This window comes from Diceros bicornis, chromosome 7, assembly GCF_020826845.1.
Source record: "Diceros bicornis minor isolate mBicDic1 chromosome 7, mDicBic1.mat.cur, whole genome shotgun sequence".
Classification (NCBI taxonomy): Eukaryota; Metazoa; Chordata; class Mammalia; order Perissodactyla; family Rhinocerotidae; genus Diceros; species Diceros bicornis.
This window is the reverse complement of record NC_080746.1, coordinates 22,557,484-22,578,017: the sequence shown is the minus strand read 5'-3', so window position 1 is coordinate 22,578,017 and position 20,534 is coordinate 22,557,484. Positions and strand designations below refer to the sequence as shown.

General features: G+C 38.1%; 1 protein-coding gene across 7 annotated transcripts in view; it reads right to left on the bottom strand.

Moving 5' to 3' along the window:
* Positions 1-20,534, bottom strand: part of USP28 (ubiquitin specific peptidase 28) — a 60,453-nt gene that overhangs the window by 21,918 nt on the left and 18,001 nt on the right. For 5 of the 7 annotated variants that reach the window (XM_058545195.1, XM_058545189.1, XM_058545193.1 and 2 more), the window contains 8 exons: positions 14,892-14,997; positions 13,597-13,756; positions 8,164-8,250; positions 7,323-7,460; positions 6,259-6,332; positions 5,168-5,247; positions 3,750-3,898; positions 1,790-1,917 (listed from right to left, as the gene is read on the bottom strand). In XM_058545195.1, the coding sequence (XP_058401178.1) occupies positions 1,790-1,917; positions 3,750-3,898; positions 5,168-5,247; positions 6,259-6,332; positions 7,323-7,460; positions 8,164-8,250; positions 13,597-13,756; positions 14,892-14,997 (922 nt within the window). Of the gene's footprint in view, positions 1-1,789; positions 1,918-3,396; positions 3,457-3,749; positions 3,899-5,167; positions 5,248-6,258; positions 6,333-7,322; positions 7,461-8,163; positions 8,251-13,596; positions 13,757-14,891; positions 14,998-20,534 lie in introns of those variants that run through there. The other 2 variants (XM_058545190.1, XM_058545194.1) reach the window with 2 other exon arrangements.

Genomic DNA, 20,534 nt, shown 5'->3' with positions numbered 1-20,534 from the left:
ATAAAGTTAAAATTACAAAATTTCTAGAAGAAAATCTTTGTGACCTTGAGTGGGCAAAGATTTATTAATCAGGACACAAAAAGCACAAACTATAAAAGAGAAAGTGATACATTAGACTTCATTAACACTAAAAACTCCTGGTCTTCTAAAGACGCTAGTCCAACATGCAAGAGACAAGCACAGACAAGAAATGTTTGGATTTATATCTAAGACATATAAAGAACTCTTATGATTCAGTATGAACAAAACCAACCAAATTCAAAAGTGGACAAAAGATCTGGACACTTCACCAAAGAAAATACACAAATGACCATTAATTAAGCCCGTGAAAAGATGCTCAACATCATTAGTTATCAGAGAAATATAAATCTAAAGAAAAATAAGATATTCCTACAAACCCACTAGAATGGCTAAAATTAAGAAGACTGATAATTCCAAGTATTGGAGAGGATTTGGAGCAAATGGAGCTCTCATACGCTGCTGGTAGAAATGAAAATTTGTTCAGCTACTTTAGAAAATATTTTGGAAATTTCTTATAAAGTTAAACATACACTTTTCACACAACTCAGCAATCGCACTCCTAGTTATTTTACCCAGAAGCACTAAAAACCACACTAAGACTTATGTGAATGTTTATAGCAGCTTTATTCAGAATAGCCTAAAACTGGATACATATGAAATGTCCACCAAATGGTGAATAGGAAAAATATTGTGGTACATCCAAACAATGGAATACTACTCAATAATATCAAAGAATAAATCACTGATCTATGTGCAACAACATGGATGAATCCCAAAAACATTATCCTAAATAAAAGATGGCGGGCCGGCCCCGTGGCTTGGCGGTTGAGTGCACGCGCTCCGCTGCTGGCGGCCTGGGTTCAGATCCCGGGCACGCACCGACGCACTGCTTCTCCAGCCCTGCTGAGACCGCGTCCCACATACAGCAACTAGAAGGATGTGCAACTATGACACACAACTATCCACTGGGGCTTTGGGGAAAAAAAAGGAGGAGGATTGGCAATAGATGTTAGCTCAGAGCTGGTCTTCCTCAGCAAAAAGAGGAGGATTAGCACGGATGTTAGCTCAGGGCTGATCTTTCTCACAAAAAAAACCAAAAAAACAAAAAACAAACAAAAAAAACCAACAACAACAACAAAAAAGAAGATGGCCACCACAGGGTACATACTGAATATTAATGTCACTAATATGACATTCTAGAAATGGCAAAACAAGGGCCTGGGGGTAGGGGAAAGGGACTGACTGCAAAGGGGCACGAAGGAACCTTTCAGGTGATGGAAATGTTCTATATCTTGACTGTGATAGTGGTTACTTGGCTATATACAATTGCCAAAGCTCATTGGCTGTACACCTAAGAATGGTAACACTTTTTTGTACGTAAACTATACATCAATAAACCCGATTTTAAAAAGATTAAAATTCTATAATATAAGTCTCTCTAGAATTTTTTTTTCCCAGAAATACAAATAGTATTCAGATTAGAAAGAAATACAGTGGGGCCACTCCACATACTGTTCTTCACCCTAAAACTAGCAGAGCTTTCACCTGAAGCCCAGCTACTCAAACTGTGGTCCAGAGATCAGAAGCATCATTAGCATGACCCTGAGAGGTTCTTAGAAATGCAAACTCTTGGCCCCAACTTAGATCCACTGAATCCAAATCTGTATATTATCAAGACCTCCAGGTGATTCCTAAGCACAATACACTTATTACATGTTCACTTCTATTGCTGCAATACATCGAGATGACAGTCGACCATAGAACTCACCTGTCCATATAAATGATCTGAGGAAATTCCAGCTTATTGTGAATTTTCTCTGGCTGACCAAGGGACTGATTGAACTCAAATCTTGAGAGTTCAAAGGTCAACACTGGAGGTAGCTTTGTAAACCAACGCTGTGTCAAAAGTAGAAATGTGGGAGAAAGAAGTTAATTTTAGGAGATAGCAACAGCTAAATGTAAAATATCCCTCATGGAAGTTTCTTCTTTCGGTATAGACTTTATATTTAAATCAAACTCATACCAGAACTTTTTAAAATCCCAAATACTAAAGGAAATGACCGCTTAGAATCATGCCCTCTTAGAGAATATGATTTCTCAAGACTCCAAATTTATGAGCCAGTCAACAGCATTTTACTCAACTATCACCCTCAGAAATAACTAGCCTTAAATATGTGAACTGCATCAAGGATCTACACAACTCATTAAGTCATCGGTATTCAAAAGAGGTTCAAACTTGAAGAAAATGGCTAGCCTAACCATAGAATTAGAAATTATGATCTAAACAGCACATAACTTAGGAGAAAACTGTCTCCATGAATCAGCTAAAAAGACTAATTTGTGTACATATATTATATACTATTTATCTACAGTCTTTACTATTTATTTACAGTATTTACAAAATTTGAATCCTCTTTATGTCTAAAAAAGAAATTTAAAATAGCCTATGATTATGAGTTCTCAAGTTTCTGAGAAAACCTCTCAATTCCAAGAATTTACACATCTCCTAAGAGACCCAGTCAAATCAACCTACAATGTTACCTTGAGTTCCAAGAAAAAATAGCACTGCCTTATAAAAAAGATCTCAACTTGTCACTGATCTTGGATGAGGAAAAGCTAAACCAGGAAATGCATTTCTGTTCAATTCACCTGTATGCCAGAGGTCTCTATGAACAGCTTTCACCCTTTACCAAAGGTGCAAACAGCTACGCCCCCTTCACACACCCTGTCGGCACAAGGTGAATCCAGATAGTCTGTGTGATGACCCCAGGGCTAAATCTAAATAAGCGTAACAATTTTCTTTTCTTCTTTTTTTTTATGCAAGTTCCCATCCTTGAATAAAGGTCTCCAGAGGTCTAAGTAGCTAACAAACATTCCTTCTCTTTTGTAAGAGCGTGCATCAGCTCTGCACAGATGGTACAGATGTTATGCCTCCCAATCAGGACTTCGTACTTTCTTGGAAAGCTAAGGAGGCAGCAGTTCTCTCCCAGTTCCAACTGCTCTACAGCTAATGTACTTTGACAAGGCTCATGTTCGGCTTCCTATATTAATTCAAGAAAGCTTTTCTTTCTCCTACAGTAATTACTGAGATGGACTCATATAAGCCACAATTTTGTTTCAAAATGTACGATGAAAGGAGAATAATCCAAGCTACGTGGTATTGACAATTATGCTACAAATGCAACTCACTAATTCTTAACCCAATTAGAATTGAGATATTAATTACTCTTGCTCTCCCTTTAATTTCCCCCTTTCTTTCCAACCCACAAAAATAAATAAATGAATATTAAATTTAAAAAATTTTAAAAGCAAAGGTAGAATTTACAACTGAGAACAATAAATACTATAATAGGGAAAATATTCTAAATGGCATACCATAGGAGTTAATCACTGTACTTTTACCCTCCGAAAATATGGAGGCAGTGGGTTCTCCCTACTCAGGTACAGGTAGGCTTCAACAGAAAGAGAGAAACTTGATCATACTTAAAACATCAGAAGCAGCATACAACCTTTATATGATTAACTCAAATTCATATTTTAGTAAAGAAGGTATTTATCAAACACTAAGACTCACTAATTCATACCAACTCATGAGAGACTTCTGACTAGTTCAAGTTCTATTAGGTGTAAAGTTATTGAACATGTGATGGGAAAACAGTTTGCCAAAAAGCTCAGTCCTACTTAACTGGCTCTGTCATTGGCACAGCAAATAAAAGTATCCAACTCACCTCTTGTCCATACTTCACTGAATGATCGGAAGGAAGCAGCTCAATGTCACCCTCCACCATGGCCCCTTCCAAACATTCGTCTAAGTTGCGATAACCATTTACCTGAAGGGGATACTGGCCGAAGGTCTCATTGTTACAAAAGTGCTTTCCTAGGCAAAGAAACAGATTGCTTTTTTAAAGACATCACTACTGCTATCTAAAGCCTTTTTTCTGGCACCACAGAGACAGTGTCTTCTTAATTCAGCAACTTCCTGAGAACTGGTGAGAAGTACACATAAGCCTGCGTGGCAGCCTCTAATGAATCAGTGGACGCAGGCACTGATCATTACAACTGCTATCATGGCAAAAAGCAAGACAACCAGACATTATATGCCACCTGATCAAAGACTATCCACCACCTGTGAATTAGTCTTGCCAAAAAAAGCCTTACCTGAATCTGGACAAACTCTAGATCCAACTACCAATTTACAAAAAGAGGAGTAGAGAGGAACACGTTAAACTATATCATGGATAGGCAAGCAGCACAATTCCATACTGTGGCGAACACCAGAGAACAAACAACCCAGGTTCTTAAAAAAATACATTTCAAGGAAAAAAGGATGAAGAGGCAGAGTCTACAGACTTTGAAAAGAGACTTGAAAGACATATCAACAAATCATATATGAATCACATTTGAATCCTGATTAAAACAAACTGTAAAAAACTCACACTCCCCTACCCCCTTCCCCCTTCTATATATACATATATATATATACATACACACACATATATAATTATAAAACAAATTGGAAATTTGAACACTGACTAGATATTTGATATGAAGAAATGCTATTTTTTGGAGTGATAGTGGTATTGGGTTGTTTTAAAAAGAATATTGGAGGGTAAAAGTAGACAGGGGTCAGATAGGAAATGACTGGCCATGGGCTAATGGTTACCTAGTTCATGGGGGGTTTTATCTTGCTCTATTTGTATGTGTTCAAAATTTTCCACAGTTAAAAAAAACATTATGTTTCCAACATGCAGCTTAGATAAGACTCTATGGTAGACAAACATTTTTGGCAGTCTAACTCAATAAAACCTTTTGAGATTAAATATTACATTGGAAAAAACAACACGGAGATAACTGAGTAACATCACTGTGCGTCTGACATTAATACCAGACTTGGGCAGTGCAAATGTCATATAATTTAAGATAACGACTCTGAGATAAACATTGTGCCCATTTTACAGAAGAGACTGAGGATCCAGGAGATCACATAGTTTGTCCACGATTATACAGATACTAAGAGGCAGAATCAATACTCAGTCTTGGATTTGTCTGAATCTCAAGCCTTTTCATTATACTGCCTTACCAAAAGGACACAGTAATACACATACAGTCACAGATCTAGAATTAACATTTAGAGCAGAGAATTTACCTTCACGAACCCCTTCAGTGAGGAAAGTACCGTAGAATAGCTGCACCATTGGATTTTCAGATTTGTTCCTGGTATTGCTGCTTTTAAAAAAAGGAGACAATTCTGTTCCATCTGGATCAGATAAACACTAAACTAAACCCAACCATCACACAAAAGCAAAAATAGTACATTTTCATCAAACCCCAAAGAGCCAGGTAGGGTCTAAAATAGATAACAGATCAGTTCAGTTCATACATTCATTGAACAAGTATACACCCAGCATTGTGCTAAATTCTGAAGACACAAAGATAAGAAGGCATGATCCCTGGCCTTACGGAGCTGAAAGTCTAATATGGGAGTCACAGATGAAGACAAATACATGTATCGGTATACAGTCAATGTATCCATCCATATCCAATCATAGATGTATACAAGGTATAGAAGTAGTATAGAGGTAAGACTGAACCCTCTAGTGCACTTTTGCAAATAAACACAAAAATGTTTTCTCAGTGGCATGACAGTAATGCAGTGAAAATAATTTTTACAAGCGCATCTTAAATTATTAACTACATAAATTGCTATTAGCAGAGATGTTTTATGATATACATTTCTTCCACCTAGAGTCAAAACAATCTAGAAAACAAATTTCTCAGGATCTGTATTAGGCGAGGGATATGTGTCTTCTTTGCCCTGAATTTCACTTCAGCCAGGGACTGAGACAACTAAAAGCTATCCTCTAATATTCTACACAGACTTCACAAGTCATCTTAGATTAAATTTAATATATCCATATTACACCACTATATTCACATCTAGGATTTATTTAGCCTTTTAATACACTTTATAGCACAGGCTATGACTTTGTTACGAAAGTTAACAGTTATGGCCCCGTTAGTAAAAAAGTTTCAGGTTAAGATGATTATCTATATTCTTAGGGGGGACAACCAAAGGCAATGGGGATACACAATGTTGTGAATATGTGAGTGGTTACCCCCCGAGGTTTGGTAAAAACCAGCAATTTCTACTTGAGAAGAGTATTTTTTTCCCATATCATAATTCTCACTGGACCACTGTGAGCAGGAAGGATGTGCAAACAAATCCTCAACACTCACTTAACATTAACAGCTAGCTGGAATGCGTCCTCTAGCCAATCCAGGAGCTTGTGTGTGAATTCACTCACATCTTGCTATAAGAGAGGCACAAATTGCATACGAGTTAGACCCAACACTATACTTTAAGAAATGAACATTTGCCCTTATCCCACCAATGATTAAGATTCTTTGGCAACGAAAGCTTTACTTTTCAGGGCCAAATATCATGAGGATACAAGGAACACTGGAACCTAGCTACTATGGATAGAAGAGAAGGAGTATTGGGCCACCTCTGACCAAGCTGTGGCTCAGAGGAAATTGGAACTCTACTACTTCCAGCCACATCTATTTGTAACAAACTAACAAATTTCCAATTTGGCCTTAAAAAAAAAATCCAAAGAATGGACTGAAGTCCTCTAGAACAATATGAGACCTGAATGGAGAAAGGAAACTTGTATGAAATGCTTTGAAAATTTTATAGAACTGTAGGACCTTTACATGAATACAGAGAAAAATTAATATTATGAGGAAGAAGTTGCTCTAATAGTGACAGCTTTGTTTCTTAATAGGAGGTAGGGAAAAGAAAGTACTAATGTCGGGAAGAGAAATATTGCTCAGAAAAGCTGCTGAACTCAGGTTTACATAGTTTTAAACATAGGCTTTTTATCTGGGCCATCCCAAGACAAAGACACAGGCAAAGGACTCTACCTTTTTCCATGACCCTTTGCTGTGATTCACTGAGACATCTTTCAATCTCCTCCATTCTACTTCAACAGCTTCTGTATAATTCTATTCTATTTCTTCTTCCCTTTAGAACTGCCAGCCTCCCCCACACCACACACACACACACACACACACACACACACACACACTCTCTCTCTCTCTCTGTCTCTCTCGCTCTCTCTTTTTACCACCTGTTCCTTAGGCATTATAAAGGACAAAAGCAGGCACCCACAGTCCTGCTTAGTCATGTTCACAACTTACTACACAGTTGGAATAAAGCACTACCACAGTAATATTAACAAGGCATGATTTCAAACTCCATGGAGTTTGAGGAAAACACAAGGAGAGCAGGGTTCTCGTACCTGCTGTTCCTCAGGTGATCGGAACGCTCCTTTTAAGAGATCTAGGGCTGCAGAAGGGTCTACAAATTTGCGATTTGATCCCATCATCAGAGCAAACAAATACTGAAGCTCTTGCATAAACACGATATTTCTCTTTTCCTGTAAAAAGGACAGCAATATATTTGGAAAATTAGAACACATAAAGAGAAAAGTTGTCACCGCCTAATTTATATTTACCTAGATCTAGGTCAGAGTCAGGTCTCAAACTATGTTACAGGTACTCTCATAAGGTCTTTGTAGGGGATTACCCTAACCTGAAGAATATCTATGTAAAAGTCAGAGAGATAATATTATCAGAAAAGTGAAAATGCTTATTTTCTGAAGCTGCTGCCCTCCCTCCTGTCAGGAAACTGCATCACCAGGGTGAAATCCTGGGAAGGGTTAGGTGGCTGGCAGGAGGCTACATCATTCGGCAAAAACAGACTGAAGGCTCTTCTAAGAAGGTCCAGGCCTCCGGCATCAGGTCATCTATCCTGCATTACCTGGCCTAAGCGGCTAACGGAGCAGTGAAGGATGCCACACACAGCAGTATTTCTGAATCTCCCACACAGTGGCAGAAGAGCTGAGGCTGCCAGGGTGACTCACCACTTTCTTTGAACTGTTTTTCTGATTTTATTCCTACATAACTTTACATTTTGGAAAACCCTTATTTCCTGTCACAAATTAGGAAAAAGCCATTTGGAGATGAAAACATGTAATAGCACAAGCAAAGAGCATCAGTTATCAGCTTTAGCCAAAAATGTAAAAGCCTTTGGGATGAAAGGAACTAAACATCAGTGAAGATTCCTCAGCACCAACTTACCGTGTGACTTGGACAATTTTCAAGTACATTCTGTGGCAGACTATAGCTGAGAACCAGTCTTCGAAATTCAGGCAACTGAAAGAGAGACTAAAATAAAGAAAGACATGGATTCATAGCCTTTTTTTCAAAAGAACTGCTACAAAAAAATATTTCTTTTACCTTAAAAGTACATACAATTGTCAACCTAGTAATTCTACTTTGTTATGTTGAAGGAAATAATAATGGCTATGCATAAAAATTCAGCTGAAAGAATGTTAATCCTTTTAGGAAAAAACAACCTCCTGGCTAACTATAGGAACAGAGTAAATAAATTATAGTACATTTATACAAAACACTGTTATGTATTCATTTAAATAATATTGTAGAAAAAAATGTTTTCATAAAATGGACTACTACACAGCAGTGAAAATGAATCATCAAGAGCTACATGTATCGACATGGACAAATCTCAGAAATATATTTTGTGTGGAAAAAAGGTGCAAAAAATAGAGTATTATATTGTTTATATTAAGTTTATTTATATCTGAGCTGACATGATATATTGTTTGGGGATCCACACATGTGTGGTTATACGTGTGGGGAAGGGAGGATGTAAATGGGGATGGTACAGGGATTTGTAACATTTATTTCTAAAGCTGACTGGTAGGTACGGCAGAGTTTACTATTCTCCACTCTTGTAAGTATTGTATTTTAAAAAATTTTAACAGCAGATATCTCTGGCTGGCAAAATTGGAAAGAGGGATTATTTTTATAATTTGTAAATCATACATTTTTCTACTATGAATATCTTTTGAAAGTTAATGCTTTTTAAAATACCTTGTATGAATATAACTCCTCATCCAACATAGTCCTCAAATGAAAATGCCCTCAAGCCTGAATACCGGAACAGGCAAAACACTTTTTAGAATAGGCAAAACTTTGTAATCAGAATTAAACAAAATACTTCAATCGTATTCAAAAAGCCCCAGGTATGCCTTCCAAAGTCAGACACAAACTCAAAGAGATGGTATCAGACCAGAGCCATGTGCCACCTCTCCAACTTCCCTCACTCTCTCACAAGCCCTACTGGAATTCAACCAATAGGGTGGGTGTACAACTGGGCTGGGAATTTAAAGTCAGGTCACACTGTCATACCACAGTTCTATCTGGAGCCAGGGCTGGATTGCTCAGCTCTACACTCGGCCCACTGTCTTCTCTTTCACCTCACCTGTCCACCCAGCGCATCTCCATTCCTCCCAGCTTCATACTTACTCTGCTGACTACCCCATAATATCTTCCAGGACCTCTGTCCTACCATGAGAAAAATGGCTTTACCTTCTCAGTCTCTTCACTCCACTCTCCTCACCTCTGCCGAAATCTAGCTTTCCCCAAAGATGCCATTATTCTTAAAAGCCACAAAAGTGTGAGCTAATATTATTCACATTTCCCAATCCAAAATTGATATGATCCTCCAACATGTGCTGCTTCTCCTGTATTCTCGGTATCACTTAATTATAATTACATCCTCCTCCTCCTCCTCCTCCTCCAACCATCAAAGTTTAGAACTTTATAATAATCTTCGAATCCTTTTCTTTTTTTTTTGTAAGGAAGATTGGCCCTGAGCTAACATCTGCCAATCCTCCTCTTTTTTTTTTTTTTTTGTTGAGGAAGACTGGCCGTGGGCTAACATCCGTGCCCATCTTCCTCCACTTTATATGGGACGCCACCACAGCATGGCTCGACAAGTGGTGCGTCGGTGCGCGCCTGGGATCCGAACCAGCAAACCCCGGCCCACCGCAGTAGAACGCACGCACTTAACTGCTTGCGCCTGCCCTTTTCCTTTCTTAACCATCCACATCCAGTAAGTAAGAAGTCCCTTGGACTCTGCCTACGGAGTGCTATTTATAACCACCTCCTCCCAATCAGTCCCCATCACTGCTCTAATCAAACTCCCATCACTGCTCACTTGGATCACTGCGTATGGTCTCTCTGACTCCAGAACTTGCCCTCTACCAATCCACTTGCCACACAGGATCTTCTAACCTGTGTGCCTCTAATACGACCAAAATAAAGCTCCTGATTCACTGAAGACTATCACTGAAGACTATCATCTGGTAATAGCTCTTCTTACTATCCAAGTCCTGTCATCTTACTAGGTGACTTCAATAAACATCCAATCCATGGGAAATCCTGTCAGCTCTACCTTCAGAATAAATCAAGAATCCAACCTCTTCTCTATTTCCATGGCTACCTGCCTGGTCCAGGCCACCATCACCTCTCACGTGGATGACTGCAACAGCCTCCTTCAGAGATCCCTCCACTTGTATCCTTGCCCCCTCCATTTGGCTCTCTTCATAGTAGCCAGAGTGAGTCTTTTAAAACTCAGGTCAGAGTTCATCACTCCTCTGCTCAGAACCCTCCTCCCCACCTCACTCAGAATAAAAGACAAGTTACCTCTCCAACCTCACCTCCAATGACTCTCTTCTCTGTTCCTAGCATTCCAGCCATTCAGGACTCTTTGATGGCTCATGAACACACCAAGCCCACTCTCACCTTAGGTCTGTTGCTCTATGGTTTTCCCCACCTGGAATGTTCTTCCCACATAGCTGCCTGGCTCACTCTCTCGCCTCCTGTGTGTCTGGCATCTGCTCCAATCTCATCCCCTCCATGAGGCCTAACCTAACATCACAGCTGATATTGCAGCCTGCTCCTGTCCCGCCTGCATTAATTCCAAGCTCCCTTACCCTGCTATTTTTTTCTATCACACTAATTACAATCTAACATATTACATCAATTTATTTAGTTAGTTAACTAGCTAGTTTTTCACTTTATTGTTCCTTGTCTGTCTTGCCTTACAAGAATTTAGATTCCGTAAGGCAAGACTCTGTCTTGGTTTGGTTCACTCCTACGTCTCAAGGGCCTAGAACAGTGTTAGATATTCAGTAGGTGTTCAACTAGTATTTGTTGAGGGGACATATATGCGTATCCATTCAGCCCAGGGACCCCCTGGCTTCCTGAGCACCTTCTCTCTAGTGACATATTCCTCCATCTCTACACCCACATCCAAGGCCACACTCACGACATGTTAATACCTGAAAAGCTGCCAACTCCCAGACCCAAAATTCAGAAAATCCCACTCTTGAACCATAACCTGTCTTCTGGCTTATTTGTTCAATTACCCACAGGACATATGATCTATGACTTCATCAGGAGCCCAAGCAAAGTGACCTCTTTCAGTTCTTCCTAAGCATTAGTTCCTCCCTGTCTTCATTTCTCCCTCATCTAGTTTTGATTCCATGGTCTTTAACCACCTTCCTTAAATTCTCAAAATGCCCTTTTGTCCTTTCACCATACCCAGCAAACCTTCTGACCTAAACGAATTTAACTTTCCACTTAAGAGTTTCAGAGTGCTAACAGAAAGTCCTGATAAAAACAGGACACATTGATACCACCATACATTTCAGGTCAACAACCTCAAGTAGATCTTCAAGTTTTTAGAAAAGCTACTATTGTATTCTGGTGCCAACTGGCTTTCCTACTGTTCACAACTATTTTAAACTTTCACTCCCTTTAAAATCTGACTCTGTCACTTCTCCACTCTGCCTCAGAAAATGGCTGCTTATTTCACAGAGGAAAAAATGACTATTAGAAATGATTTCAACTTCAACTTGAGGTCATCATTCCTTCCTTCTCCTTTCCCCCAGAACTCTCTTGCCCTTTTCCTCTTTAGGGCCAATCCCTCCCGACTCGCTCTACATCCTGTCCTCTTATGCTTTCTCAGAAACCTCATTCTGTTATCCTCTCTATCTGCTAGCCCGTTCCAACGTCTCTCATAGGAGCGAAGGCTGAGGGGGACAGGAATTCGGGGAAGGTTCTCAATCTCTCTCTGTCTCCCTCTTGACAGGAAAAGAACTGACTGATGCCCCTAATTCCACATTCCCGTCTACCTTCTATTCTCAACACAGATGCCGGTGGTCCTCTTAGAATGGAAGCAGGATCATATCACTCCTCTGCTCCAACCTTTCAATACTTTCCCATCTCATATACAATTCCTAAATCCTCACCACGACCCCAAGCTTCCCCACCACATATCCACTACCTTTCTGACCACTCCCCATCACTCAGTCCCAGCCTTCCTAGTATTTCTCAACACTTTAAACAAGCTCCTGAACCTGGGTCTTTTCACTCGCTGTTCCCTGTCCTGTAATGTTTTTTATGTAATTATGTAACTATACCAAATGTTCTTTATGTGACTATATGGCTCATTCCTTCACCCCCTTCAGGCCCCTGCTCAAATGCCCACCTTATCAGAAAGGCCCACTTAATCACCCTGTATAAAAAGCACTCCTCCCCTCTCTAGCCCCTCCTACCCTCGTTCATTTGCCTTTATGGCACTTATCACCACCTGATACATATTTTTTTTTACTGTCTATCCCACTCTCCTCAAAGTAAACCCCATGAGAATAAGGGCTTTGTTTCACTCACTGCTGTTTCCCCAGTGCTAAAACAGTGCCAAGCACATGGTAAGTGGAATAAATCCATGGACTTTACGTATGGAAAGGGAGGATTCCATTTTTGGCTGAGCAGCTGGGTAGATGGCAAGCACTGACGGAGAAGACTGCAGGGGCAGGAGCAAGTGTTGCATTGTGGCCACGTTGAGTTTAAGATGCCTGGGAGATACTTCTAAAGAGGCAACACTCTCTCTAGGAGAATTCATTCACTTCCATGGCTTTATTACCACCTATAGGCTACTGATTCTCAGATCTTGTATCTGCAGCCCAGATCTTTTTACTGAACCACAGATTCATATAGTTAACTGCCTACATGGTATCTCCATGTGACACCTTAAACTCAGCATGTATAAAACTGAACTGAAATCCCACTCTTAACACAGCCTCAAATTATTCCTCCTCCGGTGTCAAATGGCACTATCAGCTACCTGGTTACTTAAGCTAGAAACCTTGGAGTCTTTCTCAACTCTCGCCTGCATATATCCTATATCCAGTCACTCACCAAATCCTGCAGATCTGAATCTGCAGGATTCCTAAATACCTCTAGAATGCTTTTACTTCTCTCTTCTCATGGCTTATGCCACTTCTTTATTCCAGGCCACCATCATTTCCTGCCTGGATATTTATGATAGCCCCCAACAACTGATTTCTCCTTATTAACTCTTGCTCTGCTGTAATACTGTATTTATTAAATGCTGATCCAAAACACCTATTCAGCATACTTACAACTACAGAAGATTTTGTTTTTAGTACTGCCCAATTTAGAAAACAGAGCGTGTAAATCCAAAACAAGAAAGCAACCAAAACACAGCAATGCCATGGGAGAAATTCCCCAGTTTTACATATCTGTTTCCATTTTTTTAAAGCTATGTTTCTCAATTTCAGTTTAATAAATTACAAAATTGTTTACAGAAGACACAGTTGTCTCTTAAAAATATCATACCTGAATAACAGCACTAAACCAACACGTATTGCCAACATTTTTCAGTCCAACTGGCCAACCATCAACTCGCCTCCAGTCATTGGGATTGGGATTTTCTCCCCAGACTTCACAGCGTTTTCTCTTTGAGCATTTAGTTTCTGCAGAGGTTGCCTCGTGCATCCTATATTGTGCCAACATATCACACATCAAAAAAGAAAAAAGTTAAAGAACAACACATTATATGGAGGATGCTGGTAACCTTTCACAGATAATTCAAAATGCCAGATAAACTATTTATTGGGTAATCGCTGGCTATATAGCAACTATAAGATTATACTGTAAGTGAAATGTAGGTTTAAATATAGAAATGTTAAGTCTTCCATAACAGAGATTATTACTAATAAGGTCCATGATGGAACTGAGTTGAGACTCAAGACTATTTATGGCTACCCTATTAAAAGTTTCAGATTTTAACAACAGTGCCCCAACTCAGACTTTGCCATTAAAAGAGGCAAGAGAGGGCCGACCCTGTGGCTTAGCAGTTAAGTGCGCGCGCTCTGCTGCTGGCGGCCCGGGTTCGGATCCCGGGCGCACACCACTTCTCCAGCCATGCTGAGGCCGTGTCCCACATACAGCAACTAGAAAGATGTGCAGCTATGACATACAACTATCTACTGGGGCTTTGGGGGGAAAAAAATAAATAAATAAAATCTTAAAAAAAAAAAAAGAGGCAAGAGAGACACTCTGCTAAAGATAAGAGCCTTCAATTTGCTTAGCACACAAACCATGGTCCTATGTTTCCCTGAAAGAAATAACTCAGCAGTGTGAGGGAATAAATATGTCTGGAAACTGATAGGCCACCACTGGAACTGGATATGTATGAACAATACCAGACAATCGCCAAGTTAGGCAAGGGTATAAAAACACATAACCCCTTGTCACTTTCAAATAGCCAACAACATAACCCTCCAAGTTTACAAAGGCTCAAAGCTTATAAAAAGAATACATATTTATCAGATACTTGCGCTAGGATGGGGTTTTTTCCCTCCCTAGCAATTGTGAACTAAAACCTTGCAGGTTTCTACTCAAAGACCACGGGCTGCGATAAGACTCATCATATTTGGCTTTGTCAAAAGTGAGCCAAAGAGTAAGTAAGTTAATGTGAATTTAAATTTTCTCCTAAAAGAAATTTCATTTCATTGAGCTTACAATTTAAAGGAGCTTGGCAGAACTGTTCTTCAGTGGCATTCACAGAGTTATTGCCTTTGACCTACACACTAATGTGGGGAGCAAAGACTGTAAATTAAATCAATAACCTGTTAAGATCTCTTCCATCAGCTTGAATTTTGGGGGACTCCAGTAGACTCAAAGCAATGGCAGCCTGAAGATCATCTTTGTTATCATGAGTAAGGTCTATCACTTCTGTAAGACAAACAGAAATCTAATTAATCTACATGTAGGAAACACTGCCCTTCTGTCTGTATTGTAGGAAAAAAGGTAAAAGCATTCACAAAACTAGATATACTCCTTAGCTCTCACTATAATGGCTCATCTGTGTAGCAACTTATTACTCTATGCCAGAGTCAAGTGAATAACTTAAAGCTACATTGTAACCTTGAGACTAGCCAACAGTACAGCAATAACAAGCTGCTAAAATGCAATGAATCAAATATCCTCTTCTGCAGTCTTATTCCACAAAGTCAAAAATATATCCCACACCTGTAGGTTAAACAGTCTCTTTACCTATCATCATAAAACATCACCTAAATATCAAACATTCATTGAACAGATATTTTCAATCTCAATGAATCATTCCAGAGAATAGAGGACATACTCCTCAAGTCATTTTATGAGGTCAACATAACACCTTGGTATATCCCAAATCAGTCAAGAATAGTAAGAGAAAGGAAAAATGGCAAACTCACACATGATCACAGATGCAAAAGACCTAAACAAAATATTAGCAAATAGAATCAAACAATGCACAAAAAAAGATTATATATTAAGACCAAATTGAGTTCATGTAGGAATGAAATATTGAGTTAATATTAGAAAACAGACCAGTAAAATTCACTATCTTAACAGTTAAAAGTAAAAATGATCATCTCAATAGACACAGAAAAAGTATTTGATAACATTCAACCTCTATTCAGGAATAAAAACTCCAAGCCAACTTGGAAGAGAAAAGAATACTCTTAGGCTGAGAAAGAATATCCATGAAAAGCCCACAGTAAACTTCATACTTAATGGTGAAATGTTAAACACATTTCCTTTAAAACCAAGACGAAGACAAAGATGTCCACTATCACGGTTCTGAAAGTTCTGGCCAATTTAATAAGAAAATACAAGAAAGTCAAAAATATAAAGATTGGAAAATGAGAAAAAAGCTGTCATAATTCACAGATAATGATCACCTATGAGGGAAACCCAAAATAATCTACAGAAAGTAGTGATAATTTAACAGGTGGGTTAGATAAAAGATCACTGTACAAAAGTGAAGTGAATTTCTACACATGAGCAATGAAGAACATTTAATTTAAAAAGAAAAAACACACAAAGAACACAAAACTGCAGTAATCAAGACTGTGTGCTACTGGCACAAGGGCAGACATACAGATCAATGGAACAGAATTGAGAGTCCAGAAATAAACCCTTATATTTATGCTCAACTCATTTTCAACACAGGTACCAAGACAATTCAACAGGGAAAGAATATCTTGTCAGCAAATGGTGCTACGACAACTGGATATTCACACGCAAAAGAATGAGTTTTAACTCCTACCTCACACCACTTACAAAAATGAACTCAAAGTGAATCAAGCCCTCAAGATAAGAGCTAAAACTACACAATTCTTAGAAGAAAACAAAGGCATAAATTTTCGTGATCTTAGATTAGTCAATGGTGTCTTAGAGATGACACCCAAAGCATAAGCAACCAAAGAAAAACTAGATAAATTTGACATCATCAAAATAAAAAAAAACCTCTGGGCTTCAAAGGACACCATCAAGAAAGTGAAAAGACAAAAACGGGAGAAAATTTTTGCAAATCATGTATTTCATATGAGACCTGTATACAGAATGTATAAAAAACTCCTGTAACTGAATAATAAAAACACAGAGAGCCCAATTTTAAAAATGGGCAAAGAATCTGAACAGACATTTCTCCAAAGAAGATATACAAATGGCCAATAAGCACATGAAAAGATGCTCAACATCACTACCAGTAAGGAAATGCAAATCAAAAACACAATGAGATAACACTTTGCACCCACTAGGATGGCTACTATCAAAAACAAAAACGGAAAATAACAAGTGTTGGTGAGGATGTGGAGAAACTGGAACCCTTGTGTATTGTTAGTAAGTGTTAATTGGTGCAGCTGCTGTGGAAGTTTGAAGAACTGAGTTTGGCAGTTCTTCAAAAAGTTAAACATAGAAAGCTTCTTGATACTGGACTTGGCAGTGATTTCTCGGATATGATACCAAAAGCAAAGGCAACAAAAACAAAAATCGGCAATTAAGACTAAATCAAACTTAAAAAATTTTTTGTGCATGAAAGGATACAATCAAGAGTGAAAAGGCAGCCTACAGAATGGGAGAAAATATTTGCCAATCATAATCTGATAAAGGGTTAATACGCAGATTATATAAAGAACTCCTACAATTCAACAACAACAAAAAAATGAAATAACCCAATTAAAAAATGGGTAAAGGACTTGAATAGACGTTTCTCCAAAGATGACATATAAATGGCCAACAAGCACAGGAAAAGATGTTCAACATCACTAATCTTCAGAGAAAATGCAAATAAATCAAAACAATGAGCTATATATCACTTCACAACCATTGGGAAGGCTATCCAAAAAAAAACCCAGAAAATAAAAAGGGTTGGTAAGAATATGGAGATATTGGAACCATTGTGCACCTTTGGTGGGATTGTAAAATGGTGCAACTGCTATGAAGACAGTATGGAGGTTCCTCAAAACATAAAAAATAGAACGACCACATGATCAAGCAATCTCACTTCTCGGTATATATTCAAAAGAATTGAAAGCAGAGTCTCGAAGAGAGATTTACATATCCATGTTCACAGCAGCACTATTCACAACAGCCAGGGGATGGAAGCAACCCAAATATCCATTGACGGAGAAATGGATAAACAAATTGTGGTATATATACAGAATGGAGTATTATTCAGCCCTAAACAGTCAGTCAGAAAGGAAATTCTGACACATGCTACAACGTGGATGAACTTTGAAGACATTATGCTAAGTTAAACAAGCCAGTCACAAAAGGACAAATACTGTCTGACTCAACTTTTATATAAAGTACTTAGAGTAGCCAAAATTATAGAGACAGAAAGTGGAATGGTGGTTGCCAGGAGCTAAGGGGAGGAGGGAACAGGGAGTTATTATTTAATGGGTACAGAGTTATAGTTTTGCAAGATGAAAAAGTTCTGGCGATCTGTTTCACAACAATGTGAATATATGCAACACTTCTGAACTGTACATTTAAAAATGGTTAAGATGGTAAATTTTATGTTATGTGTTTTTTATCACAATTAAAAAAAAGAATTCCAACTAATAAATTATGAAGTAATGATAGATAGAATATTACCACTTTGAAATCTCCAGTAAAATAAAGAATCTCAGCAATAATCACCAATGGCTGCCTAAAACACTAGGTGGGCAATTTTATAATAAATGAGTAAAGCTGACAATATCTGAACACACTAACAATTTTAACAACACAAAAAGAGGGCAACCAGACATTATTTGCTTCTTGATATGACAAAATAGAAAATATCAAACAAGACTACCTCTGACATAGTTATGCCAGTTAAGCATCTAAGTTTATAGGACAGACACAGGACAGAAAAATCCTCTAAAGGATATCACAAGAATGAAATCAGCAAATTCCAGAACATGTGAAATTTGACAGAACAAAGGACTTGATTTCTTCAGATGTTAAATTGCAAGAAAAAAAAAGAGGGAAAATTTATAGATAAAGAGGGTCTTAAAAGACATTTCAAATATATTTAATGTTTGGTCACTATTCTCACAAACCAACTGCAAACATACTGTCAATGAGACAAGCAGGGTAATTTCTACACCAGTATTTGATGAGATTAAGGAATTATTATTAATTTTTAAAGTGTGATAATGTTGCAGTTATGGAAAGAGCCCTCTTTTAGAAATATTAAAACAAAGAAGATAAACATAGAATTGTTATATGACCCAGCAATTCCACTCCTAGGTATATAACCCAAAGAATTAAAAACAGATACTCAACGAAACAGAATGGAAAACATGAAAATCTGATGTAACATAGAGCTGATACTACAGATCAGTGGGTAAGTATAGCCTTTTCAATAAAAGGTATTAGGACAACTGAGTATGGTGGGAAAAAATTTAACTGTATCTCTACCTTATGCCTCAACAACAACAACCAAAAAAAACACTTCAGATGAATTAAAGATTTAAATGTGAAAACTAAAACAATACAATTTCAAAAGAAAATATAAGAGAATATCCTATGACTTCAGGGCACAGAAGGAGTTCTTAAAAAGCACAAACCATAAAAAAAAGATGATAAATGCAACTACAATAAAATGGAGGTATTTTAGTTCATCACCACAGTGTAAAAACACAAGTCACCAACAGGGAGAAGATATCTGCAAGATACAAATTCAGAAAAATGGGTTAATATCAAGAATATATAAGGTCAATATCAATAAGACATATATCAAGAATAAGGTTTTTATCAATAAGATAATATCAAGAATCAGTAAGAAAGAAGCAAACAAATAGAAAAACCGAGACAGAAGACACAAAGAGAAATTTCACATAAGAGGAAACATGAATGGTCAAAAAGGAAAAGATACTCAATCTCATTACTAATTTAAAAATTCTCATTAAAAACAAGATATTATTTCATATTAAAAATATAGGCAAAAATCTTATAATCTAACAAGTTTGAGAGCAATACTTATCCTCAAATCCTGTTAGTGGGAGTTTAATATGTAAAAAATCATTTTGGAAAATAATGTCATTACCTATAAAGTTGAAGATGAGCATATCTTAATACCCACCAATCACACTGCTAGGTATATACACTAAAGAAACTCTTGCATACATGCACAAGAAACATGAATCAAAACAGCTCACAGCAGCCTTGCTTATAAGAGCAAACAAAAATTCAAACAATGCCGAAGTCAATAAACAAATACATAAACTGTGGTATATTTAGACCATGAAATGCTCCACACCACTGAAAATAAATGAACTACAGTTATAACCTTCAACATGGATGAGTCTCAAAAAGAAAAATGTTGATTGAAAAAAGTCACGATGTGCACCAAAAGTCATATACAAGACTATTCATACCAGCATTATTCAGAATAGCTCCAAACTGCAAACAGCCCAAATATCTATTAACACCATCTGACCCAGCTGATGGTTCCCTCCTCCTGGAAGCCTCCTTGGTGTCCAGAGTACCACTCTGCTGGTCTTCCTCCGACCTCTCTGGACACTCTGCACCTCTCCTGACCTCTCAACACTGGAAGTATCTACAGCTTAGTCACTGATTTTTATCTACGTTCACTTCCTTGGAGAGCTCATCGAGTCTCAACTTTAGATACCATTACAGGTTTATGATTCCAAGTTTTATCTATCTCCAGCCCGGATCTCTTCCCGGAACGCATACTTGGATCTCCACTGCCTTTCTGACATTCCACCTGGATGTCTAACAGGCTCAAACTTAATACTGCCAAAACTGATCTCTGCATCTTCCACTTCAAATCTGCTCCATCTGCAGTTACTCCCATGTCAGTTTAAGTGCAACTCCCTCCTTTCAGCTGCTCAGGGAAAAAAAACCCTGGAGTCACCTTTAACCCCTCTCTTTCACAACCCTTATCTCCCCTGTAAGCAAATCCTGTACGGCAAATACTTCTCCCCACCCAC